The following is a 26,239-nucleotide window of genomic DNA, read 5'->3' as shown; positions in this document are numbered from 1 at the left end:
ATCAGTAGTAGTAGTAATAGTAGTAGTAGTTGCAGCAGTAGTAGTATCAGTAGTCGTAGTAATAGTAGTAGTAGTGGCAGCAGTAGTAGTATCAGTAGTAGTAGTGGCAGCAGTAGTAGAATCAGTAGTAGTAGTGGCAGCAGTAGTAGTATCAGTAGTAGTAGTAATAGTAGTAGTAGTTGCAGCAGTAGTAGTATCAGTAGTAGTAGTAATAGTAGTAGTAGTAGTGGCAGCAGTAGTAGTATCAGTAGTAGTAGTAATAGTAGTAGTAGTGGCAGCAGTAGTAGAATCAGTAGTAGTAGTGGCAGCAGTAGTAGTATCAGTAGTAGTAATAATAGTAGTAGTAGTGGCAGCAGTAGTAGTATCAGTAGTAGTAGTAATAGTAGTAGTAGTGGCAGCAGTAGTAATAGTAGCAGGAGTAGTAGTAGTAGCAGTAGTAGTAGTATCAGTAGTAGTAGTAATAGTAGTAGTAGTGGCAGCAGTAGTAGTATCAGTAGTAGTAGTGGCAGCAGTAGTAGCAGTAGTAATAGTAGCAGCAGTAGTAGCAGTAGTAGTAGTATCAGTAGTAATAGTAGTAGAAGTAGTAGTGGCAGCAGTGGTAGTAGTAGCAGTAGTAGTAGTAGTAGTAGTAGTAGTGGCAGCAGTAGTAGTATCAGTAGCAGTAGTAATAGTAGTAGTAGTGGCAGCAGTAGTAGTATCAGTAGTAATAGTAGTAGAAGTAGTAGTGGCAGCAGTGGTAGTAGTAGCAGTAGTAGTAGTAGTAGTAGTAGTAGTGGCAGCAGTAGTAGTATCAGTAGCAGTAGTAATAGTAGTAGTAGTGGCAGCAATAGTAGTATCAGTAGTAGTATCAGCAGTAGTAGTAGTGGCAGCAGTAGTAGTATCAGTAGTAGTAGTAGTGGCAGCAGTAGTAGTATCAGTAGTAGTATTAATTGAGTATTGTTACAGTCTTGTTAGAGTTGTGCTTACCAGTGTAATATCTTTTCAGTATAGATTTTCAATTCTCAATCTGATCAATTCCGAAAACTAGTTGAAGTCAAGAGAATCGTTCAGAAGGGGATTATGAAAGAGTATCTGGCAACCCTGGTTCTGACGATGACTGCTGTACAGCCTCTCTGGTTACAGGACAGTTTTTCTACCCGTTCTCAGGTTCGTATCCATTCAGTCAGTCAGACAGTGGAGGTCCTTGAACCAGGGGTCAGTTGAGTTGAAGCATGGCCTGTGCAGCTCTGTTCCGGTCGTTTGTAAGAGCCGCTGGCAGAGAGGTGAAGAACCGGGTCACCGGGCAGCAGTTCGGGGCTTTTCTGAAGATCACAGCTCAGGTAAGATTTTCGCTTGTTCTCAAAACCTGTCTGACATTAACCTTTGATACTCTTCCGCTTTTATATCATGGCTTTCCACTGTTGTAGCAATAGTTTGGGCCTGAGATATTCAAACAGAACAGAACTTTTCTGCTGACAGTAACTTCAGTGGGGTGATCTCTCACCTAAACCTACTGTGGACCTTCTCAGCATTCAGCACTTACTGTGAACCTTCTCAGCACTCAGAACTTACTGTGAACCTTCTCAGCATTCAGCACTTACTGTGAACCTTCTCAGCACTCAGAACTTACTGTGAACCTTCTCAGAACCTACTGTGAACCTTCTCAGAACCTACTGTGAACCTTCTCAGCACTTACTGTGAACCTTCTCAGAACTTACTGTGAACCTTCTCAGCACTCAGAACTTACTGTGAACCTTCTCAGCACTTACTGTGAACCTTCTCAGAACTTACTGTGAACCTTCTCAGAACTTACTGTGAACCTTCTCAGCACTCAGAACCTACTATGAACCTTCTCAGCACTTACTGTGAACCTTCTCAGCACTCAGAACCTACTGTGAACCTTCTCAGCACTTACTGTGAACCTTCTCAGAACCTACTGTGAACCTTCTCAGAACTTACTGTGAACCTTCTCAGAACTTACTGTGAACCTTCTCAGAACCTACTGTGAACCTTCTCAGAACCTACTGTGAACCTTCTCAGAACTTACTGTGAACCTTCTCAGCACTCAGAACTTACTGTGAACCTTCTCAGCACTCAGAACTTACTGTGAACCTTCTCAGAACTTACTGTGAACCTTCTCAGCACTTACTGTGAACCTTCTCAGCACTCAGCACTTACTGTGAACCTTCTCAGCACTCAGCACTTACTGTGAACCTTCTCAACACTCAGCACTTACTGTGAACCTTCTCAGCACTCAGCACTTACTGTGAACCTTCTCAGCACTCAGAACTTACTGTGAACCTTCTCAGCACTCAGAACTTACTGTGAACCTTCTCAGCACTCAGAACTTACTGTGAACCTTCTCAGCACTTACTGTGAACCTTCTCAGCACTCAGAACTTACTGTGAACCTTCTCAGCACTCAGAACTTACTGTGAACCTTCTCAGCACTTACTGTGAACCTTCTCAGCACTTACTGGGAACCTTCTCAGCACTCAGAACTTACTGTGAACCTTCTCGGCACTCAGCACTTACTGTGAACCTTCTTTGCAACCTTCTCTGGTTATCTAGACCATCTATCTAGATAGGTGAAAGGGCCTCTGACAGGAGGATGATACAGCCTGTAGTTTGATCCTCAGTGCTGTCATGTAGTAATGTATGTAAATAGCAACCATCAGGATGGAACAATGCATTGTGGGATTGTGGGTTTTGACAGGATGTATAAAATTGATTTCTATGGCTGGGCAACATTGATCAAATTTAATATTCTATTTTCCAAATACATGCAGGTATATCAGTATCAGTAACAGTAAGAGTGCTCCAATGAAGTACCAAAGTACTAACACATGACTTCCCATGATGTAGCTTGTGTGAAGTGTATTCATCAGCTATGCGGTTGTTCATAGACCTGAAGGAATGGTATGGACTTGAGTAATAATATGGCGAGGGTCCCATGGGCTAGACTTGGAAAAGGAGAGCAAGGTCCATTCCCAGGCCTGTGAAATGCCCAGTTCTAAAGAAACTCACCAGTAAAACACAGACAGTGACTGTGAGCACACGTGCCCGGAGTGGTGGGCAGCCATTGCTGCAGTGCCCGGGGAGCAGAGAGGGTGAAGGGTCTTAGAGATACATAGCCTAGTGCTCAATACCTCTCTACAGGGACTAGACAACCTGTGTGTGTCTGTGTCAGCAAAGGGTGCAACTTAAAGTAGCTGAATTCACTCATTAGAAGGGGTGTCCACAAACATCTGGACACATAGTGTATTTACATTAGCTGCATTTGGCTGACACTCGTATTTAGAGTGTATTAAATTTAAATCATGTTACACAGATTAGCAAATGTAGTGTTTGGTGTAGCATGGTTCCCAGTCTGCGGACCTCAGTCTGCCATTGAGAGAGTGGTGTTAGCCACTACACCAACCACATATAAGTGCAAGAGAAAACTCAGGACATTGAGTGTGTGGGCTTTCCATTGGTGATGTGTTTCATGTGTTGTGACCCAAACCAGGCTAAAAAGACAGCATTCCTGGCTGCGTTACCTGCCCTATCTTATCTGGGATATGAGGCGCACAAGAAGGTGTCTTACGCAACCACCGTCTTTGCACTTGACAAAGGTATTGCTGTCAACAGCATTTATATTACATATTTGTTTCCATGCCATATTGAATCATATTGGAGAATTTATGCCACTCATTTCAGAACTATCCTGATTCTGTGCCTCTCTTTTCTCCACTCTGGTCAGCTGAGGAGGTTGTAGAACAAGCTGATTACCTATACAGCTGTGGCGAGACCGAGAAACTCTACCAGTTGCTGTTACAGTATAAGGACAGGTAAAAGGTCTTCTTCTGTTGATTTAGATATGAATGAACTCGTTCAGCCACCCTGCACATTACGCTCAGTCTCGGACACTGAGGAAAGAGGTGAGTGTTATTTGGGGGCAGTGTCCTGGAGTACCCTACGAGTGCACTCTCTTTTGAGAGATGGCAAAACGGACAATGCCTTCTTTGAGGGCTTTGAGAGGCAGCTGAATTTGGCCCTGGCAACTTTTGAGATAGCATACAAAGTGCGCACCAGGAAAGGTATGCACACAGCTTGAGAGCTTTCTAAATTAGAATTTTGCAGACGCTCGCTGAAAAATAAGGGTTCTACACACGGTTCTTTGAGTGATGCCTTGAAGAACCAAAGAACCATTTGTATCTTTTTAAGAGTGTTCAATAAGCCCTGCTTATAACACCTGCTTCAGGGGTACTAACAGGGGTTTGTTCTTCATCTGCTGCAGTAACAGACCCTATCCTCCTTGAAAGTCTTTACACTAGATTTGGAACATTGCTGTGAGGATTTAATTGCATTTAGGAACAAAAGCATTAATGTGATCAGGTACCTATGTTGGATGAGGAGTCCTGGATCATAAATATAGCTTGATTCACTGAGGATCACTTCAGAGAACACAGTTTTACAGCACCACAGATGTGGTGTCCTTACATTTTACATTTAAGGCATTTAGAAGAGGCTCTTATCCAGAGCGACTTACAAAAGTGCTTTGCTATTTACCCAAGAAAAACCTCAGCTAGTTAGAATAGACTAATAATTTAAAGATACCTCTAAATTTAGACTCTACTAAACACAAGTCAGTAAGGAGACCACTCTACTATTCGCCCAAGTACTCTCGGAAGAGGAGGGTCTTCAGTCTGGGTTTGAAGACAGTGAGCGACTCTGCCGTTCGGTCACCCAGGGGAAGCTTGTTCCACCACTTTGGTGCAGGACAGAAAAAAGCCTGGACGCTTGTCTTCCGTGGATTTTGAGGGATGGCGGGTCGAGCCGAGCCGTACTTGAAGCTCGAAGGGCTCTTGGTGCAGATCGGCTTTTGACCATTGCCATCAAGTACGGAGAGGCTGGTCCTTTCTGGGCTTTGTAGGCCAGAGTCAGGGTTTTGAATCAGATGCGGGAAGCAGCTACAGGAAGCCTTAGGGTTGTTCTATTGGCAGAACAGTGATGTGGAAATCATACAAACCTTAAAGCAGCTGAATTCACTAATTAGAGGAGATGTCTGGATAGCTATAGTGATTAAATGTATATTTCCAAAACTAAAAAAATAATAAATAAAAAGGACTTTGTTCTCTAAGGTATTGTTTACACTAGTCAGTGTATGTGACAGTCTGTCTTTATGCAGTATTATAAATTTGAGTTTTTACTTTTTAGACAGAGCAGTGTACACTCAACCACTGTTTGTACTACAGTAAATGGAGGTATAAAATAACTAAAGTTGAGGAGAAACACCACGCCCAAACTCCTCCTCTTCGTTATTACAGACCCTATAACAACACTCCTCTTCCTTGACCTTCTCATGGTAAAAATTTGCACACCACCACCACCACCCCAGGTCCACCTTTTCTTTAAACTCATGCCCAACATTTGCTCAGCAAGGCGGGGTCTGGCTTCAAGTATCATCAGCTTAAGCTGCCGTAAATGCAGCCCAAGTTTTTGAGTTCCCTTCCCCTTCCTCTTCACAAAAGAGCAAGGACATTGTCTGTTCATGAGCCTTTAAGGTTAAACATTTTAGGAAAACAGTTAAAGTACAGTTTAATATATAATGGATTAAAGAAAAGTGTACAAAACATATACTGCTAATGCATAACTAGATGATACAGTGGCAAAAAAGTACAGTAAAACCTAAAATAAAATAAAAAAGATCTTAAGGTTCACTAGAGTCCGAACTGAGATGTTGTAATAGAGCTGATTGGACTACAGTTAAGTTCCAAGCTGAATATGTAAGTCCTAACCTAGCAACTGTACAATGGTCACCACTTCAGAAACACAAAATAGGGAATAAAATTATCAGGAATTCCAACTGAAGGAAGCATGAGCCAGGTTTTGCCTTGATAACATTTAAAAGTGTGTGTGTGTGTGTGTGTTATATGTATCCTGCACCCCTAGTGATGATGCTGAATTCCTGTGGAGGCTGGCACGAGCATCCCGTGACCTCGCTTTACTGCCCAACATCGCTGCTGACCAGAAGAAAAAGCTTACCTATGAAGCCTTTGACTACGCCAAAAAAGCTCTGCAGAAAAACGAGGCCTGCTTCGCTGCACACAAAGTAAGCAGTGTAGAAGCCATAGTGATTTATACTCTTGCAAAGAAAGGGTCTTTGAGCTACAAACTACTTCTGGTTCCAGGAAGAACCATGTTTATAATGCAGATTCGTTTGTGTGAAGTTTTTAAACATGTAAAGAAATCAAGTGAAGAATTCCTAGACCTTAAAAGGTTCCTCACACTCATACCTCTGTATTACAAGCTTCGTTCATAATGGGACTTTAGTGGTTCTTCTATGGCATTGTTCAAGGAACCCTTTTAAGTGCCCTTTACTTTTTTGAAAGAGTGTACATCAGCGCTTCTCTTTAAACTACAATCTGAAACCTTTACTTTTTTCATTTATTCATTTCTTTTTCAGTGGTATGCCGTATGCCTTAGTGATGTGGGCGATTATGAAGGGATCAAAGTTAAAATCGGAAATTCCTACATCATTAAGGACCATTTGGAGGTAAGCTGATCATGGTTTGCATTTTTGCTAAATGCTAATTTTTCATATAAAACAGACAAATAACAGATTTGGAAAAAGACACGGCCACTGTAACAGCATGTCATTTCCACAGCGAGCTATAGAGCTGAATCCAAAAGATGCTACTTCTATCCACATCTTGGGTTACTGGTAAGTGTGCATCTGTCCTCTGAATCACTTTACGTCTCCGATTTCAGATTTCTGAACCATTTTGGTTCCATAAAGAACCGTGGGCCTTGTTCATTAACCATTCTTCTGAAGAAATGTCCTCTAATACCCACTTACGCAGTTTTCACAAAGATTCTGCCATTCACACCAACCATCATTATAAGAGCAGAGCTCTGAACTATTCTGCGCTTCAAAAACACATTATGAATCTGTTTACACCTGGCATTAACATGCGTTTATGTTTAAGGACCACCCGTCATTGTAATGCATCCCCAGGGAAAACCAGATGAGACCAGATGAGATCCGATTTTACTTTTCCACATAAAAAGCACACCAGCATCTACATCATTTCTGTTTTACTTCCTGTAATCAATGGATACTCGTCAGAACTGCCCTGCTTCTGGAGACAGTGAACAGTTTAGAGAAACAGTGGAGGCTTTACAACACCGTGAAACAATAAATGGTTCTCGCATTCCTGTAATGGCTCGATCAGAAAATGTGACAGACTATGAGACACAGACAGAGAGGCAGACCGATTAAGAGACAGAGAGAAAGAAAGAAAGATCCATCTTAATTATTTCTCGCATTAACTGTTTTGATGACAGACGTATTTCCGCATGCCTGCTGGAGTTTGATCACAGAAAGCGCATTCCGTTTACACCTGTATTAAATGTGGGTAAGATCTGACTCTGACCATGTCCCAATGTGGATGCGTCTTGTGGGTGTTTACACCTGATTTTTCTTGTGGACAAGTGAAATCCATTATGATATGTTAATGCCAGGTGTAAAACTGTTTTTTCAAGAACAATTTTTTTAAAAATCTCAAGAAAATGTTGGGAAATGAGGCGTCGTTCGTAATCGAGAAATCAAAGTGTAAAGAATCAATAAACGATCTTAGACCTTTAAAAAGGTCCCTCACACATCGCTATTAGAACCATGGTTTTCTTCATGGAACCAAAATGGGATCTTCTATGGCTTCTAAAGCTCTCCTGTTTTTCATTCAGGTGTTTCGCCTTTGCCGAGTTGCCATGGTATCAGCGTAAAGTTGCAGCGGTTATATTTGCATCACCCCCCACTGCTACTTATGAAGAGGTAAGATAGGCAGACAGGTAGGTAGAGATGGACGATTTTAACAGTCTTAAAGCCTGACTGATACAGATATACATAGACATATCCTTTGTCTTCATTAGGCTTTGGATTATTTCCTGAAAGCTGAGGAAGGTATAGTATTGATCACAATATCTATTATTTTCTAAAATGTATCAAATATAACCTTAACTTAACTTTAACTTAACTTTTAAAGTAAAAAACAATAGCACCGTTTTTTGTTCTGTTTCTATCCAGTGGACCCAAATTTCTATAGCAAGAATCTTCTGATGCTGGGGAAGACCTACATGATGCTTAAGGACCAGGAGAAAGCCGTTCTTTGGCTTAACAAAGCACGAGACTATCCCACCATAACCGAAGAGGACAAGCAGGTGAGGATGTGCTTTGACTGTCTTAATACTCAACACCCGTCAGTGTGAAACTCAGCAGTTTTTAACTGCATAACGTACGATAATCAGTCAGTCACTGAACCTAGCACTGAAACCAGCTGCCTAATATTGTGTAGGTCCTCCTGCCACTAAAACAGCTCTGAGCTGTCTAAGCATGGACTCCACAAGACCTCTGAAGGCGTCCTGTGGTATCTGGCACCAGGATGTTAGCAGCAGGCGGATCCTACTTGATTGTCTAGCATATCCCACAGATGCTTAATGGGATTGAGAACTTTGTCATGTTCCTCAAACCATTCCTGAAACTTTTTTTTGGTAGATGTGTAAGTAGGTAGGTAGTTAGGAAGGAAGGAGACCTTACATAAATACCAGGATTTTGTTGGCAGAAAACTACCCAGGGCATCACATTACCTCTGCCGCTATTCGTGCCACTCCTGGTGCCAGCTCTATCCCAAGGAGGTACACGCAACTGGGCGTCCATTTAACGCGACCAGACCAGACCATCTTCCATGGTTCAGTTCTGATGCTCACCTGCTCATTGTAGATGCCTGTCATGGTAGACAGGGGTCCGCATGGGCACTCCAACCAGGCTATGGTTACTGTAGTTTGACTTCTGAAGGGGTCCTGCGGTATCTGGTACCAAGACGTTAGCAGCAGATCCTGTTAATGTGTGAGGTGGGGCCTCCATGGATCGCATCAGTGAGACTTGGATGCCCATGACTTTGGCACTGGTTCAATGGTTGTATTTTTGGGGACCACTTTAGCTGGGTTCTGACCACTGCATACCACAAAACCCCACAAAAGTGGCTCAGATCCTTACGCTTGCTTATTTTCCCTGTTTGTGACATATCACCTTCAAGACCTAGCTGTTCACTGACTGCCTAATGTATCCCACCCCTTGACAGGTGCCATTGCACCCAGAGAATCAGTGTACTTCACTTCAACTGGTTTTAATGTTATAGCTGATTGGTGCTTACATGTACACTTCTATCTGATACTCTAAAATAATCATTTATGATTTTTCTTAGGTTCACAAAGAAGCACTGGACCTGCTAAAGAAACTCGGTGGCTGATGGCGGCATCAATCACAGACTGTACCAGATATGACACAGACCTGGATGTAATGCCTTGTTTCTAAGGTTTTCAAGCTGTGAGTTTAATTCTAATAGCCTTAAAGCGAAGTGCACGTTAAACAGCTCCATCTGTGATTTCCATAATAAAGTGTAAATAGTTTTAACTTCACTGAGCATAAAAACATCTTGCTTGTGTTTGAGATTGTGAAACTAAACAGGGCTCAGTTTCCCAAAAGTCATCTTAATGTTAAGATCATCATGGCAGTGGCGGAGGGCTGCTCGATTTACCAGGCCAGAAGCATCCGATTTAGTGGTAGGTATGGAGCAATGAATAACAGTACCACCTGCCCGTGAGCTGCTACACCATGTGGGAGACAGGCGTTCGATTCATGCTGCACTACACCAATCAGTCCTTGGGCAAGACCGCCAACACTACATTGAGCAACCTAGTCTGGATGAGCATCAGCTAAATGCCACTGATGTAAATGTAAATGTTTGCTGTCTGATTTACTCAGACCGTTCAGAAGGTGTGGTGGTTAAGATCTGAAACAAAGTCAAATTCAATGTAAAGATGGTCATATACATTTATTAAATATGGTTCTCTCCACAGGCAAGATCCAACCAATAACCCCCTTCCCTCCCCGAAAAAACAAAAACTAAAGAAACAGAAAAAAAAAAAAAAGCATAGCCAATTTACCCACCCTCCTCATCATCTCCTTCCACAGGACAAACAAAAGAGGGTAGGTTTTAATTCATCAATCAAATCAGAGTCTATTAAAATGGTTAAAGTAGATTAAAAATTAATATATTTTATACACAAGTCTCCAGCTGGGGGCATTTACAGTGTTTACAGTGTCTATCTACATGTGATATGTTACAGTTCATCTGATAGGAACAAGGCATCACAGAGCCTGTTGATGTTGCTGCTCCAAATACAACCAATTAAGTACTTTTCTATGATAGCTGTAAGATCCTCTTTTTTTTTGTCATACGCTTTTTTCTTGAGTCGTAGATTTCAGGTGGAAGCACAGTACCGTGGTGATGAGGTTTTACTTAGCAACTGCTGTTGTTCAAGCCAATAGTTAGACAAGAAGCGATGGGAGTCCTCTTACCAAATAACTTCACTCTTCAGTGAGGAGAAACTTACATTCATTATTTACAAGACTAATGAACCAATTGAATTCGACCAACAAGATTGAAATTTTACTGTTATGATTTGATCGAAGCACAACAGCAGCAGCTCGCTGACAAACTCGTTTAAATGGACAGAGCAGCTCCCTGCTCTAGTTAATTGACAAAAAGCACCAGAGGCAGATTTTGGTAATTTTCACATAATTAAAACAAAATAACTTTTAAAAAAAACAAACAAACAACAAAAACAAACAACAAACCTAAATAAATACAAGTGAGAAACAACCTAGACTAACAGCCTCTACAATTCCGGTCTCTGAGGCTTGGACTGTCTCCGGGAAGCATGTGAAATGTCTACAGGTGTTTTTTTTGTTTTTTTTTTTATAAAAGTGGAGACCTGGGATAGAATAATCATTAAAAGTGATTTTAATGAACAATGGCTGCTAAAACCTGTGAAAACCTTTTTTTGCTGTGATCGATCACTTTGTAAATAACCACAAGATTCATTATATCTACCTCTCTCTCTACATCTGTATCCAAACGCCCTTCTAACTGTTCAAATTCAGCTTCTCTAAGGTGCACCTGTCGATACAGAATTCAGATCAGAACTAAATTGCACTGCGTTAAAATGTCAGTTCTTTTAAAATTAGGGCTCGTGATCTTTTAAAAGTCAAACCACATCTTCATAAACCAAAGTCAAACATCTCATCTGTATCTTATCACGGGTTCTAGGTGAGGACACTTCTCAGCTCCACTATAAAGGTTACTACTACATCTTTTGTCCAGAATCCTCGTCCTGTTCATCTCTTTACCAATCCAATGTCAATAACAAAGGCAAACAGACAGTAATACATTAACTCGAAATAATGATAAAGAGGAAAAAGGTGAAACCAGCTTGGCAGTAAAGCTTAAGAGGGCCAGTGATTAGAGGTGCAGTGGTGGGAGACACTCCCTCACTCTCCACACCACTGGAACGTCTCTAAGGTGTCCTCTTGCAGCAACCGTTATAGTAGATAATTGGCTAAATGTTACAGGACACTGGCAAGAATCCCATTCAACTCCATTGGGGGGGCGTTACTAATTCCATACTTAGAAATGGAGTCCACCAGTGTTTTATTTGATCATCCTCTAATTGTAGTTTCAGTTTCTGTGGCTGGTTCTCACTATAAACATCAAGATGTGGTTTAATAGACTAAATTGTTTACTTTTTTAATCCTTGTGATCCTGCAGTTAAAAAAAAAAAAAAAAAGGTGACAATTTGAGAGAGATGTGTAGGCGTCATCCCTGCAAACCAGTTCAATACCGAATGAATGAATGAACAGATTTTGGGATTGTGATTGGCTAAAATAACACAATCCACCTCAGCAGGATATTATTCTAAACTGTGAGCCCAACTTTCTGTAGGGAGTCTAAACAAAATGTGGTAAAATCTCTGATCAAACAAAATGAGATTTTTGCCAGCCTTGTGTAATTGCTCGTCACACAGAGCAACAAATGCTACAAAAGAATGGATTTGTGGGCGGGTTCATTGAAAGAACATTAAACCCCCCAGAAAAACACATACTTGATATCTTTTAAAAAACATTTTTGGACCCAGAGTCTCATTACTACACTGGGGGCCTTGCTGTTCAGCTACAGTATCATCCAAATCAGCACTTCAACATTAAACCTTAAGATGAATGGTTTCTTCTTTAGACGCTAGAAGGCCTCTTTACTGCTGCCGTAAAACAGCAGTTTAAAGCGCTCAGTCATGAAGACTTCACTCTGATATGCCACGGTGAATGATGTTGAATGCTTCTTAAGGAGCGTAACCTGCTATCAAACGAACGGACCCTGCTGAACCTTGGTTATAATTCAACATATACTTTGTTGAGCAAATGTGGTTAGAGGGACAGTAAGAGTGAGACACCTTTTACCCATTCATTTGTATTCTGAACTGGGACACTGCGAAATTATGTGTGGAGGAACAAAAATACTTCTGGTCTAAAGTGACAACAGCAATACTGTGAGACTGAACCCAGGTCTTGTCCAGATGATATGCAAACAGAACTATGAATTTGATGCATGGTGTGTTTGTGCATCTGGGGAGGGGAGAGGGGTGGGGGGGTTTTGATCTTCTCTGGAGACAGCCATGCAAGTGCAGCACAAATCACAACTAAAAAAAAAAAAAAAAGAAGAAAACCCAGGCACCAGAACAAACACTACAATCATCCTTTAAGAGCTCTATAAAACTAGAGCTGTAGGTATGTTTTAATTATAAAATCCTCTCTTGATATTTTTTATTTTGTCAATCTCCTTTAAAAACAACCAAAAGAAAAAGACTATTATTGTATTTAGATTTCTGCTTTTTAAAAGATAAGAAAAAGCTGAAATGCTTGCATAATCATGGGGAATAATGTCATGGAGATTGCTAAATGAGGTTTTAGATTAAGATTTGGTTTAAAATGACAAAATAGCTTATGTACATTGGTAGTTATCTGTGCAATTTTACTTTTCTGTAATTCTTTTTTTTTTTCTCCTCTCCCCCTCCCCGTCTCTTGACTTGGCTGGGCACATCTGCAGCGCAGCGAGGAACGGCTCTCTACTCTTGGCCAAATCCTTCGGTTTCCTCGATTGCAAAAAGTAGCTTCTCTTTCAACTGTTCGAAGCTTTTGTAGGGGGGCAAGTCCAGCCGGTTAAAGCTGAAAAATAAAGAAATGTCATACAGATGATGCGACATTAAATTATCTTTTGGTTTCATGAAAAGATGAACACAAAAACTTTAACTCCAGAACAGCAGAAACATAAACCTTCTTAACCTTCAATGAAAGTCAATGTAAAAAGATTGACTTTATTCCAAGTCACCTGAAGCATTTCTATTGGTCTATTAATCAGGAAATTGAGAGACACTTTAAAGAATGACTAACATTCACATTTTATCAAAAAGTGTAAAATGGCAAAAGTTGTGGTGCGTTTTTTGCATGACAGCGATGATATGCAATCTAAAAACTAAGGATTTACCATGTATGACTCCGAGGAAGCCAAGTGTCCTTGCCAACCTTCTCAATGCAAAATTTCTGAGGTCCGTTACTCCCTATTAAAACAACATGGTATTATTATATTATGGTAATATTAAGTACAGAACATGTAGTCAAAAGCATCTCAAACGTAAAAACTGACAACGTATCAGTCAGTTCAGCGGTTAATACGGTGTTCTGTGCAGTTGGCATTGTATGTGTACGCACGCACGAAAGCCTTACCCATGAGCTCAGCAAAGCCTCCTAAAGGCAGCCTGCAGGTGCCGGTGACAAACTGCAGCAGTCGCAGACGAACCTCATTGTCCACCTCCTTCACAAACTGCACACACACAGCACATTTCACATTCGACTTTCCACACAGAGAAACCAAGCAAATCTGTTCAGGGTGATCTGTTCAATTAGGGGTGAGAATGAGGAGCACTAAACATAACAAAAGAGGTACTGCACCTGCCAAAACCACATGATCTGTTTGCTGTTCCTGGTGTAGTGGCGATACACAGTGTTCCTTTGCCAGTCCTGCAGATCCACCTCCTGCATCCCGCAAAGCATAACCTAACAAGCAAGCACACAAACACACTTAACCTCTCATACACTATATTGACAAAAGTGTTGGGACACTTGCTCATTCATTGTTACTTCCGAAATCAAGGAGATGTATATACAATTTTAAAGCGCATTACTGTGTGGATTTGATCCATTTAGTGACCATAGCGTCTGGACGTTTGAAGATCACCATCCCACCTCACCTCCGATTTATCCCAAAAGTATTGGATGGGGCACCAACCGTCATTTTAGAGAACACAGTTCCACAGCTCAATACTGGGGAGGTCTTTATACCCCTCTAGCCCATGCTTAGCATTAGGCACGGTGCCAATCTGCTGCAGAGAGTCCTATTCTAGTCATAATACTTCTCTACAGGGACTAGACAAGCTGTGTATGTGTGCATTTGCAAATCTGGATCAGCAATTGGTGGAACTTAAAGTAGCTATGCATTCATTAAAAGGGGTGTCCACAAACATTTGGACATTCAGTGTATCACTCACTGCAGTTGTCACAAAATGTTGACAACTGGAGAACTAATGAGCTGCAGCCAACAGTTAACCTCTGAACTATTTATTTGATTGATGGAGAGGAAGCAAAGAGCCGAACAGCAGTTGGATCAAAGTTCCACCCTAAGACAAGCTATAAGTTCTTATATAGTATAAAGCCTTTAAAGCCACACATCATAATACTGTGTATTATAGTGAGATATCTATGCCGTAAATGGTAACAGTAGCACATGCAGACTTTTTCATCTGATGTTACTTTAAAGCAAGTACAACTGATGTCTCACTAGGAGTGTGAAGACTAGCATGTCACCTCTGACTCACGTGAAATCAGCTACTGCCCCTTTTCGAACAAGCCCTGAAGCAGAATCACTAGGTAGCCAATGTGCTTGGAGGAAAGCACGGCTCCCCAGTTCAAATACAACAGCTAACAAAACATCACACTAGTAGTTGATGTGGGGGACTAAGTGCCATCAACACGCCCCTGAGAGAGCAAGAGCAATTAGGCTTTCTCGACCTCCGACTGCTGATGGCAATACAATAAGTGTGTTAAAGGCCGCTCAATACCCGGGAAATCTTGCCATTATAAAGGATCATACTACGTATCAGTGTAATAATCAGCCTTAAATGCATTTAATTAAATCTAAGAGATACAGATACCCTGAAAATTGTTTGTTGTAAGAACTAGGCCTCACCTCCAACTCCTTCTCATCGAAATACTGCAGCCACTGCAAAGGAACCACCTCATTGAAGCCATCCAGAAAAGCTTTGGTCTGTCCCTCAACACCTCGGGAAAATCGCCATTCTGCCATCAGCCTGCAGAGGGCAGAGAAAAACACACCTGCATTAGTCATCATGCACAGCAGTCTCATCATGCTCTGCCAGTTTGGTCATAGAAAGGAAAAGGTTGTACCCAATATACTCCTCTTTGTTCTCCTCTGTCACCAGAATGTTAGCGCCGTCTGGTTTCAGGTCGTGAGAGGTGATTTTGCCCAGGATCTCCATGTCAACAGAGAAATACATTTCTAAACTGCACTCCTCAATGTTGTTGTCCCTGCACATAGAGAAAGCGAGAGTAATTTTACATATTATGGCTGAATATATTCATTTTTCAATTTTAAAAAGTGTCTTATTTCTGTCTATTAAAAGTAACACCATGAAAGGATCAAGGAAGAAGGCAAATGTGGAATTTCAATGTTTAATATGCAGTAACAAAATATGAATAATACATAATATAAATTACTTGTTACTTGATTTGTTCATTTATTTATTGTCCAAGATTTATATATTTATAAGATCCAATAGAGAAGTCAAATCTTCAGAGGACAATAATAATAATAATAATAATAATAATAATAACCTAAAATAATGTTTTCTTTATATTTATATAGTCTATATAAAGCATATAATTTATAGCAATTATAAAAACTAAATTATATAGCTATAGCATATAATTTAGCAATTTAAGAGTTTGCCTTTATATTTCTAATTGGTGCATATTATTAGCATTCTAATAACTTGGGTTGATGTGCATTTGCATCAAAGCTTATTGGATTATTTGGCACCAATTTGTGAATTTTGTACATTTCAAAGAGATCAGAACCTAAATAAATAAATGGTGTTGAACTTGAACTGGAAAAGGCAGACCCGAATGTGTTTAAGGACAGACCGGGCAGGCAGCACATACCTGATCCAGATTAAAGAATTGTAGAACTCAGGATCAATGGACTCCAAGTCCTTCAGGATGAGCTTCTTGTTGAGCATGCGCTTGTAGAAGGGCAGAGAGAAGCCTGTGTCGATAAACTTTCCGTGGAAGAGTGCCTACAGATAGACAGTACAGGACGACACAGATTAACTCACCACATACTAGCCCTTTTTAAAGAATGTACAGTGGCATGCAAAAATTTGGACATTCCTGGTCAAAATGTCTGTTACTGGGAATAATTAAGTAAGCAGTAGATGACCATATCTCCAAAGGTATAGACAATTTTCTTTAAATGTTTTACTTTTTTAAAGCAGAGCCCAAAGCAAACGTTTAGGCACCCTGCATGGCCAGGACTTAGAAACACCCCCCTTTGGCAAATTGAACTGCTTTTACACATCTTTTGAAGCCTCCAAGTATATTCCTGTTCTTGTTTGAGGGATGTTCGCTCATTCTTCCTCACAGAAGACTTCTAGTTCTGAGAGATTCTTGGGCAGTCTTGCTGCAATGATCTTTTGAGGTCTATCCACAAATTTTCAAACGGTTGTTCAGGGTAGGGTACTGGGAAGGCCATGACAAAACATATGTCTTTGGACTTTGAGGTATCATCATTAACCATCCTCTTTTTATCTTCATTTTTTTGTTTACTTCCAGAATTGATCTCGTTGTAATGTTTCTATAGCCTAGTAACAATTATTCAAGAGCTCAAAACGTTTTGCATGGTGCTCCTTTTCTTTTCACTCTAGAGAATTATACAGAACAATCTTGTAAAAAAGACAATCTACATTTGTAATGCAGTGTAGACAGTGTGGTACAATAAATCTTCTGCTCCATCAGAAACAAGAACGTTTTATGGAACTCCATAATAGATTTTTTACTGCTTGACCTCCTGATAGAAAAATAATGAGGACATAAAGAGGTAATGGAAGGTTTTAAGTAGCTCTAAAGCAGTTGTGCATGTAAATGGTCATACATACAATATTTTTTGACTTTACTGTTTGTCTTAAGCATACCATTCATACAGTTAATTTATGGACACTGTGCTGCAAAAACGGCCCACTTTGAATTCATGGTTATGTGATGTTTACCCTTGGCCTCGAGTTACTCTGGTTGGGAAGAAAAGAAGCAGTGAGTGCGAATGAAAGTACTTGCCATGGCAATGAAGCGGCCGATGAAGCAGAAGTAGGACAGGTGGTCTGGGTTGATTGTGGAGGCAGGATTTATCTGCAGACAGTAGTTGCTCTTGCCGGCATACTCGAACAGACAGTACATGGGGTTGAGGACCTCATGCGAGAGGAGGAAGAACCATTCCCTGGAGAACAAAATTACACCAGCCCATTAGAAATTACCTTAGGAAGTAAACTAATGCTCAATACGGACCCTTACTCCAAGCTGCTATTTCTTCTGTTGTTTCCTTGTACTGACCTTGCACTGACCTATGCATGTTTTGTCGTCTCTGACAGGTAACTACTCTGTCTGGGAGTTTAAGTGCTTTCGTATGGAGGGGGAAAGCAAACTCCTTGGGATTGATGAAGCTGTCTGAACCTGACAGAGTACTGTTGTGTTAACTTGAACAAACCTGGCAAGGCCTCCATAGTCCAGGCCCTCCTCTCCTCGGAAAATGACGTAAAGCCTTCTTCTAAGGTCATACGGCTTTAGAGCCATTATCTGGAAAATTGACAGAAGTAAAATTTACACACTGGCACAACATGCAGTCATCTAACAAATACTTTACCAACAAACAGGAAGAGGTTTTACTTGCATATTGAAAGACTAACTGGAAACTTTTCCAATCATAACCAGAACAAAAATAGCATTCCTAAGTGCATGACCGGGGCTTGTGCTGCATATACTGAATTTGTGAACATGCCTCACACAGAGGGAGAAGTGGGAAAACTCTTACTTGCTGGAAAGAGTCTTCGAACAATGTCTGTCTAGACACCGTGATCTTAACATGGCTGGGAAGTGCGTTGGACTGGAAAGGAAAAAGAAACCAAAGTTTGTGATTCTGAGGGGAAAAGGGAATCTGTATGTGCAAAACACAACATCCAAATGCAGAAGGCAGGCATGACAACAACCACCCTTACCTGGCACAGGTAGCGAAAGTGAGCCAGTTTCCATCGGAAGCTACGCTCATATGCTATCTGGGGCCCTTTGGTGCTGCAAGAAACACAGCAGAGAGAACAGTGATCAAAGCTCAAAACAGACAACTTTAAACATTTACTAAACAAAATGCATTTAAAAGCACAAACGGAAAGAGTGAGCCCTGAAAGGATAAGATTACAGTGGCAGATGAATGTGCACTTACACAGAGGACTTGCCGGTCCTCGGGTCACTGAATGTGGTGGTGCGGGTGTTGTGATCCACAAAGTAGCGAACCCCTTCCCGTGTGTAGCGGATCTCCCAGCCTTCTGGCAGAGGGTCTTCATTCTGCAGCCTACAGACAACACAGAGAAAGACAGGGAGATTATTTAGATGTGGTAGATGTGACGATCCTTGGAGTGCGTTATGAACTGGCTGTTGTGACAGGGTGGTATGAATGTAACTGTACACTTCAAATGACAAACAAGCAGTAGTGCATATACTCAAAAAAAGGCCTTCTTGTACATGACTTTTTAGACACACCATATGTAATTCTCCAATTCTCATGCTGAAACTGGAGAAATGAAATGATGCTGAGCATATGATCATTTGCGCACACACACACGCACGCACACCTGATTTACTTCCCATAGGTGTTTATATCTAGACATCAGATACTGTGCAAATACAAGGGATTTCCCAATCCGATCCAGTAGCTAGGGACGGGGAGCTGGATCTGCTATCAGCTTTCAAGGTTAGGCCCTTAGGTTAGGTTTGCTGTAGCAGAGTGCCATCTGTTGTCCTCTATGCATCATTAGTAGATGTGATCCTCAGCTGCTGCAGACAAACTTCTTATTCTTTTTAGGAAGATACAGTATAAGGCTGAATGGTCAGGTAGGTCTAACTGGACTGTAAGATATTAAACACTATAAGCTGCTCCCAAACAAAGTAAATCAGATTACAATTTAGTCTGATTATAGACGTAAACAAACGCAAACCATTACTACTTTAAAAAGTGCTGTTTTGCTCTTGCTGTACCACTTCGAGTTAATCAAAAGAGGAGGGGTTTCCTCTTTCGAGTCTAGATTGCCCTCAATGTTTCTTCTTCTTGATCTGAGGGAGTTTTTCTAGTCCGTCACCTCCGACTTGCTCAAAAGTTGCTCAAACACAGATTTCTAAAAACTGCTTTGTGCTGGCATACAACCCCAGACATCATCTGGGATTTGTAATGTAGTTAGGACTCACCCTTGTGTGCGGGGATCTTCCCATTGGGTAGTCTTGGTATTGTGATTGACAAAATACACCCGATCGTTTGAATCCACTCGTCGCTCTGGGAAAGGGAAAACGACCCAAATGATTACTTGATTAGTCAATAAAACAAACGAACAAACAAAACAAAAACACACACACACACTGTCATTTGTCTGAGCCTGTAAGCTATGAGATGCAATCCAACAGATAAATAACTCACCCCAACCAGGAGGTAGCGGACCCAGAGGGTCATTTTCTGCCGACATCATTGAAGCCTGTGTTCGAAACAAGACCAAATACATATTAAGAGAATGAGAGAGAAAGACAGACATTTGAAAAAACAGGGAAATCTAATCCAGTTTAACTGAGGAAATAACTGGAGCTCTGCTTGTCCACCTCGATAGTTGTCCCACCTCTAAACCCTGACTATATATCACCAGGGCTAAATAAACTAATCACGGTCATCAAACTGAGACAAGATTAACCAGCATCTCAAAGGCCAAGCAAGTCTTCTTCAAAGAGTAACATTTTGCAGGTGAGAATCTGCAGTGGAGTGAAGTAGGAGCTAATCAAGCCAATGAAAGACCAGCAGTACTCACTCAACTTGCACCAGTTCAGAGGAGTAATAAAAGCTCCATTATGATTAAACAGAAATAAATCAAAATATAAGAAATAAAAACAGTAAATGAGTGCTACTGGTTTTCTCAAGAAAGTATATACATTTATATATACATTTATTTATATATAAAAAGAAAAATACTACCAAAAGTAACTAGGCATTTCAGACAACCTACATAACTAGGCTGTTTAAACTGTACTACATATAATAGACATAAGTGCAGTTAAGGGCTCCATTTCCTTAGTCCTAGGTTGAACAAGGCTAATGGCTTGTGTGCTGTATGTCACTCATGCAACAAATGGCACATGAATGCCATTTACATTTAGCCATAGGCTGCATGCATTTAGTGCACCATTTGGGTGTAAAACTCAGTTTTTGACTTAGTAGTGCACTATATAAGGCATAGGCATAGGGAGTCATTTGAGATGCAGCCTTTAATTGTTGCATTCTCAGTCAAATACAGCTTTTAACCAGAACCAAAATATTTCCAGCTATTGCCAGGCTTTGAATTTGCTCTTTTGTGAGTAGAAGTATGGCTGAAGCATCAGTTACAAGCACAACAATACCAGTAAAGTTACAACACATGGACAGCGAAAGGTTACAACAAAAAAAAGGGGCTGAACCAGTGACTGTACGGTCAATGGTTGCTAAACGCTTTCACTGTTGCCCTTAAAAGACCAGCAATGAAAACTGCAAATTCTGTGAAAACCCCTCCAGATATTATTGTGGAAATGCCAATTTTCATGTTCAGGTTTATGTGAACCCTGCATTTCTCAACCACAACAAATGCTCTGCTTTTTTAAAAAGATAATCTGGAATGAAACAAGAATTTTAGACAAAAGCGATTAACTACACAAAATTGTGATTCATCAGGATTATATATTTTATTTTCAGTATTTATATATTTTACTCTCAGGTTATTCATTGTTATTTAAATATCTCTACTGATACATACATTTATGTGTTTATATGTGTAAACAGTGTTTAGTTGATGTAGGTTTGTTGTGAATGCTGGGCTGTATAACTGCGGTTTTCTCACCGAGTAGAGGTATCTCTGGTTAAACTGGTGCATAGCTCCCTGTAGCTGGCTGCGCTGGGACTGCCACTGCTCAAAGTTGCGCACTGACTCCATGGTGGGCCTCTGCCACGTCGTGGTCCGTGTATTGTGGTCCACGTAGTAGATTCGGCCTCGGTCGTCCACTCGCCTCTCCCATCTACGCAACACACAGCACACGCCCAATCATCATTTACAAAATCAGACAATGTGTTAAAAGCAATCTCCCTTAACAGGGCAAGGAAATTGTTGACTAACCCTGGTGGAAGGGGCTGCGGCCTTTCCCATGTTGTGGTTCTCGTATTGTGATCGACATAGTAGGTCCTGCCATGTGGGTCCTTCCTCTGTTCCCACCTATAGACACAGAGTTACCAAAAAATTAGGAATTGGCTGATAAACATGACTGCTGTCATCAAGACTTCCACTTGTTCCACTCGTAGTCAAAAACTGAAGAATTATTACTTTTTGACAGACGTTGAAAAACAAACTGTGGAGTTGTGACAACGTGCAAGAGTTACCCAGGAGGCAAAGGGTCCGAAGTGCCAGAGCTGGGGGCTTGCTGGCGAGGTTTGGCCCCATCCGTGGCTGTGCTGTTGCCCGTGGCAGCATCTGCTGTGGAGCTAGAAGATGCAGCAGCAGCAACAGTAGCAGCCGCCTGGCAAGCTGTAGATGAGGAAGAGGATGAAGAGGAGGCAGCAGCGGTAGTGGCACTAGTGGGCTGCGTGTTGGAAGGGGCAGCAGGCTGGTGTGGAGATGAAGAGGAGGCAGATACGCTGCCTTCCTCACTCCCACCAGCAGGGGGAAGCACATCCTCCACTGCAGACGCAGCAGTAGCAGCAGAATTCTCCCCATTAACTGTAGAGAGCGAGAGAAACAGGCACGTTTAACAAGACTCTCCTTTAGTCTCTGCAGATTCCATCCAACAAGAGCTACATTTAAACTGATTCCCCATTAAACAGCGTTCAATTCTTTTCAACCTTCTTCCCTCCTGGGTTAAGGTGTCAATCATGGAGGCCAAACCCCCGAGTGTGTGTCTTTGCTGTGACCTGTTCTGGCTGCTTGCTCTCAGAGCTCAGCTGAGCAGAGGTGCTGACAGCAGCATGGATTAGCAAGCACCTTAATGAAAATGAGCCCCAGCAGACACATTAAATCCTCTCTCTGCTCTCCACACATACACATTCTGTGCCGTGGAGCACACTGCAAAAATTAGCAGAACACCATCACCAGCTGAGCACTGTGCTTTCAGGAGCTGTTGTACTCTAAACACCAGATTTGCAAAGTGATTAACCACAGGCAGATTAGGGGTTTGTGGCAAGACATGGCACTGAATACCATAGACATTTTTTGCTTGCATTGAGACACTAAGTTGCACCCATTGCTGATGTGCAAATGCACACAGACCCTGTGGAGACGTACTGCCAAATAGAACAGAACCTCCTGGAGCAGATGAAACTTGAACATGAAACTATTGGCACCATGTCTAATGCCAGGCATGGGCTAGAGGAGTACTAAACACCCCAGCATTAAGCTGTGGAAGAGTGGAAATTCTCTGGAAGGATGGTGGTGCTCCATCTAATACATTTGGAGATGAGGTGGGGTGGTGATCATCCAACATCCCGACCCCACTAATGCTCTTGCTGCTGAATGTAATCGAATCCTCACAGCAATGCTCCACAATGTAGTAGAAAGTCTTCCCTGGAGAGTAGAGACAGTTACTCCAACAAAAGCAGCAGTTCTATTATTTAAATATCCCTGATTTCAGAACAAACAAGGAATGAGCAGGTGTCCCAATGCTTTTGTCCATATAGTGCATCAATCCACCCTTGACCATATCGACTGGCATATCACCAAGAATTTACTCAAATCTGCACCCGTATCAGTACAGGTGCTCATGGCCAGTGCTCATCATTTTCAATATCTACAGCAGTGACCTTAACAGCAGTCCTGAAGCCGCTGGGATGCAAATATTAGGTGATATCCCAGTAAGCAAGTGCAGTGGAGCTCACCAGTCGTACTGGCTACGTCCCTGTCTGCAGGGCTCTGGTTGGACGTGGCCTTTGGGCTGGCAATCTGATGTGTAGGCGTAGACTCTTCTTCGCCATTCACGACAGGAACAGAGCTGCCCTCACTGTTGCCAGAAGAGGTGGATGGGGCCTCACTTTCCACTCCATTTGTGCCGTTCACAGAGCTACAAGACACACAACACACACAACACACACACAGAGGAATTTACACAGAGCTGGAGGTCCGACAGTCGTTAATGGTTGGTCCCAAATATCTCATTTATAATTTAGAAGAGGACCATGACCATGAGATGCATATGTAAACCCTTATGTAGAGGTAGGCAAATAGCTTTAGGATTTGTGCCTAATGATTTTACTGGTATAGTGTGGTGTGCTTTCCTATGCAGGAAGACAAACCCCAGTCTGCCAGTTATTCACCAACTACGCTATACCAACCAAACCCATTTGCATTCTCTTTCTCCTTTACCTAATCATGGTCACAGATTTATACAACAGAAAAGTAAACAAGCGGCACATTATATAAAAAATGTTCCAAATCAAAGTTAAAACCAGGTTAAATAAGACCGCTCGCTTCTGTGTTTAGACAAAAGAGCAGACATCTCCAAAAGCAGACCTGGCAGCTAGATCAAAAAGTCAGCCACACAGCACAGAGGAAGGCAGCCTTTGGTCTGTTCAGTGATCGAGGAAGAGGAAATGATGGCATGTGTTTTGCTTGCAAGTGGGAGAGGAGAAGCGAGGGCACTCCTGACGCATTTGCCAGCCTGACATTGAGTCCATTGTTATGCAGGACACAGAAGGAGGAGGGCAGCCATGATGATGAATCGGCAGAGAGTGCAGGGGAATCTTGGTGTTTCTTCAAAATGACACTTCTTTAAACCTGCAATCCTATACCAGGGGAATCCACAGCAAATAATATAGTGTTGTGGCTTTTCTATGCGGGCTAGCTTTTCAAATGTTCAAAAACTGAAGCTTTGAAAAACTGTTTTTCTTAAAATATACCCTTCACTCTCCTCCCCATTCAGTAGATATATGGAAACTGTTACATGTCAATTTACTTAGCCACACAAAGCCCACGGCTTCTGAGCCCACGGCAGTTTAACTTTCCCTATTTCTCCCCGTTGTTTAAGAGGGGTGTTTCAGTCTGAACTGCTAAGGTAGAATAAAAGGCAACCAATCAAAACAGAGGCAATTTACATATATTGGCCTTAACAGGTAGCAAAAAACAGCTTAATCTGTTAATCATGGATTTTTCTTTGTATATATATTTTTAGACATACAGCAAATTGGGTGCGGAAAAAGGCTGACGCACATAAGAGCTAAAGTCTTAGGTCATGCTGGGGGGGCTCTGATAAAGCAGGGATATTCCAGTGACGAACTGATCCAACACTTGCAGGAAATGACAGTGTGGGACAGGAAGTTACAGCACATCTGCACTGTTTCCTGACACCTCAGCCACAGCATGAAACAGGTTCCCATATAAAAACACTTCAGACACAGCAGACGCCGAATAATGAACAACTACAGCTAAACAACAGTAATATGATAGCATTCCTGAGAGTTCTCTCAAAACTGAGGTGGTGACGGTGCAAGGTAGACAGCAACAGCTGGCATCAGCTGGTTTGCAAGCACCTGTCTGCCTGAAGAGGAACTGAATGAATCACTTCTCAAAAATAATGGACGTGGGAGAGTTGCTGCCAAAGCTGAAAAGCGAGATGGAAAAAACTGCAGTGTTGCATTAACCGTGTACTACCAGGAGAACAAATGCAGTCTCGAACTGATCTAATGTACCACGTCACATTTTTGACCAGTGGACTGGGGGTGTAAGACAATATTGATATATCATACGAATTGGGATCTGTTTTGCAATACTGTATCAATTCTCAAAACCACAGTATTGACTTTTTATTAATAGCTTACACATAAAGATTGGTGGCAGACCGCGGATCATTGTGTTCTGTTTAAATGGAGTGTTTTACTGTCCTCAGATCCCACTGTTCCCGAGTAAAAGAAAAGTTAACTTTTTATGCAAACTTTCCCGAACAATGAAATAAATAAATAAATAAATAAATAAATAAATGCCATATATTGAATGGTGTCCCCTGTAACCCAGGTGATCCACATCCCTACAATGGACCAGAGTCAGTCATATAGAAGTATAGAGTATAGAAAATATTGGAGTGTTTTCTCTGCCCTAAAAGCAGATGTGTACATTAGCTTAACTTCCATACACATGCCTATGCTTGCAAAAGAAGGCATTCACCGGTCCACTTTAACCACATCATACCCGCCAGTACTGCCCACTAAGTCCTCGTGAAAATACGCCCATATTTAGCCTCGTCATGAACTACCTACTCTGATGTCCGAACACAAAAACTGTATCAAGGTTATCATTTATGCTTGGATTATTAATAATGCGAGGCAATTTAACACACAAGTAATACCTAGAGTGCCATGCCGTTCTCTGTTGCCAGGGAGCAAGAGCAGCTGCCCTTTTAATGGCTAACCCGACTTGTTCAGGCCTCTATGCAGCATACACACTTTAATACAGAAAGGGCTTGGTAAATTAGCTGATTAGATGGATCAAGTCTGTTAAGAGCAGAAGGCAATGCCAACTATGCAGGACAGGCAGCAGTCCAGGCCCAGGGTTGGGAGCCAGGGCGCAAGAATAATGGGAGAAGTGGCCTCACCTGTTCTGGGCCCTGGTGGCACTTTCCTCCCCATTCTCATGAATTGCATCTCCATTCTGCTGTACTTCTATTAGAAGATGAAGACAACAAACATTTAACAAAGAAGTTCAAGGCCCTGCTGAACTATGAATGGGGAAAAACTAGAGCAAATACTCACTGGTTGTAGTGGTGGCATTACCATTATGCAGAGAATCCTGGTCAACAGCGAAGCCATCCAGGACGACCGTTAGCTCTCCAGACGTCACCACAACGTTCTTATTTTCCAGAGTCAGCTTCAGCACCTCCTTCACATTCTCAACTGCATACACACAAATACGGTGACTTCAAGGACAGATTTCTCACCAGAGTAACATGTAAA

General features: G+C 41.6%; 2 protein-coding genes across 2 annotated transcripts in view; one reads left to right on the top strand and one right to left on the bottom strand.

The window, feature by feature from the left end:
* The first annotated feature begins 1,085 nt into the window (after positions 1-1,085).
* Positions 1,086-9,437, top strand: rmdn1 (regulator of microtubule dynamics 1). Its single transcript, XM_072679365.1, has 10 exons — positions 1,086-1,319; positions 3,487-3,592; positions 3,721-3,808; positions 5,913-6,072; positions 6,427-6,516; positions 6,629-6,684; positions 7,707-7,794; positions 7,893-7,923; positions 8,047-8,180; positions 9,224-9,437. The coding sequence occupies exons 1-10, from the start codon at positions 1,212-1,214 to the stop codon at positions 9,266-9,268; spliced, it is 906 nt and encodes a 301-aa protein (XP_072535466.1). The 5' UTR covers positions 1,086-1,211; the 3' UTR covers positions 9,269-9,437.
* Positions 9,438-9,838: 401 nt separating this feature from the next.
* Positions 9,839-26,239, bottom strand: part of LOC140555963 (NEDD4-like E3 ubiquitin-protein ligase WWP1) — a 43,242-nt gene continuing 26,841 nt past the window's right edge. Inside the window, exons 6-25 of the mRNA XM_072679364.1 lie at positions 26,039-26,179; positions 25,882-25,948; positions 23,177-23,358; positions 21,689-22,025; positions 21,429-21,524; positions 21,156-21,330; positions 19,718-19,772; positions 19,492-19,576; positions 18,473-18,601; positions 18,252-18,324; positions 18,068-18,139; positions 17,744-17,832; positions 17,317-17,476; positions 16,150-16,283; positions 15,376-15,516; positions 15,158-15,278; positions 13,864-13,968; positions 13,639-13,735; positions 13,400-13,472; positions 9,839-13,080 (exon numbers count right to left, since the gene is read on the bottom strand). Coding sequence (XP_072535465.1) covers positions 12,981-13,080; positions 13,400-13,472; positions 13,639-13,735; positions 13,864-13,968; positions 15,158-15,278; positions 15,376-15,516; positions 16,150-16,283; positions 17,317-17,476; positions 17,744-17,832; positions 18,068-18,139; positions 18,252-18,324; positions 18,473-18,601; positions 19,492-19,576; positions 19,718-19,772; positions 21,156-21,330; positions 21,429-21,524; positions 21,689-22,025; positions 23,177-23,358; positions 25,882-25,948; positions 26,039-26,179 — 2,432 coding nt within the window. The 3' untranslated portion in view covers positions 9,839-12,980. The remainder of the gene's footprint in view (positions 13,081-13,399; positions 13,473-13,638; positions 13,736-13,863; positions 13,969-15,157; positions 15,279-15,375; positions 15,517-16,149; positions 16,284-17,316; positions 17,477-17,743; positions 17,833-18,067; positions 18,140-18,251; positions 18,325-18,472; positions 18,602-19,491; positions 19,577-19,717; positions 19,773-21,155; positions 21,331-21,428; positions 21,525-21,688; positions 22,026-23,176; positions 23,359-25,881; positions 25,949-26,038; positions 26,180-26,239) is intronic.

Source organism: Salminus brasiliensis, chromosome 5 (genome assembly GCF_030463535.1).
Source record: "Salminus brasiliensis chromosome 5, fSalBra1.hap2, whole genome shotgun sequence".
NCBI lineage: Eukaryota > Metazoa > Chordata > Actinopteri > Characiformes > Bryconidae > Salminus > Salminus brasiliensis.
This window is presented reverse-complemented; position numbering and strand designations above follow the sequence as displayed.

Bases quoted from the DNA above. Each gene is read 5' to 3' on its own strand.
- rmdn1 (XM_072679365.1), top strand. From the start codon at position 1,212: ATGGCCTGTGCAGCTCTGTTCCGGTCGTTTGTAAGAGCCGCTGGCAGA. The intron at 7,795-7,892 runs GTAAGATAGGCA...TGTCTTCATTAG, and splicing joins CCACTGCTACTTATGAAGAG to GCTTTGGATTATTTCCTGAA. The intron at 7,924-8,046 runs GTATAGTATTGA...GTTTCTATCCAG, and splicing joins TTTCCTGAAAGCTGAGGAAG to TGGACCCAAATTTCTATAGC.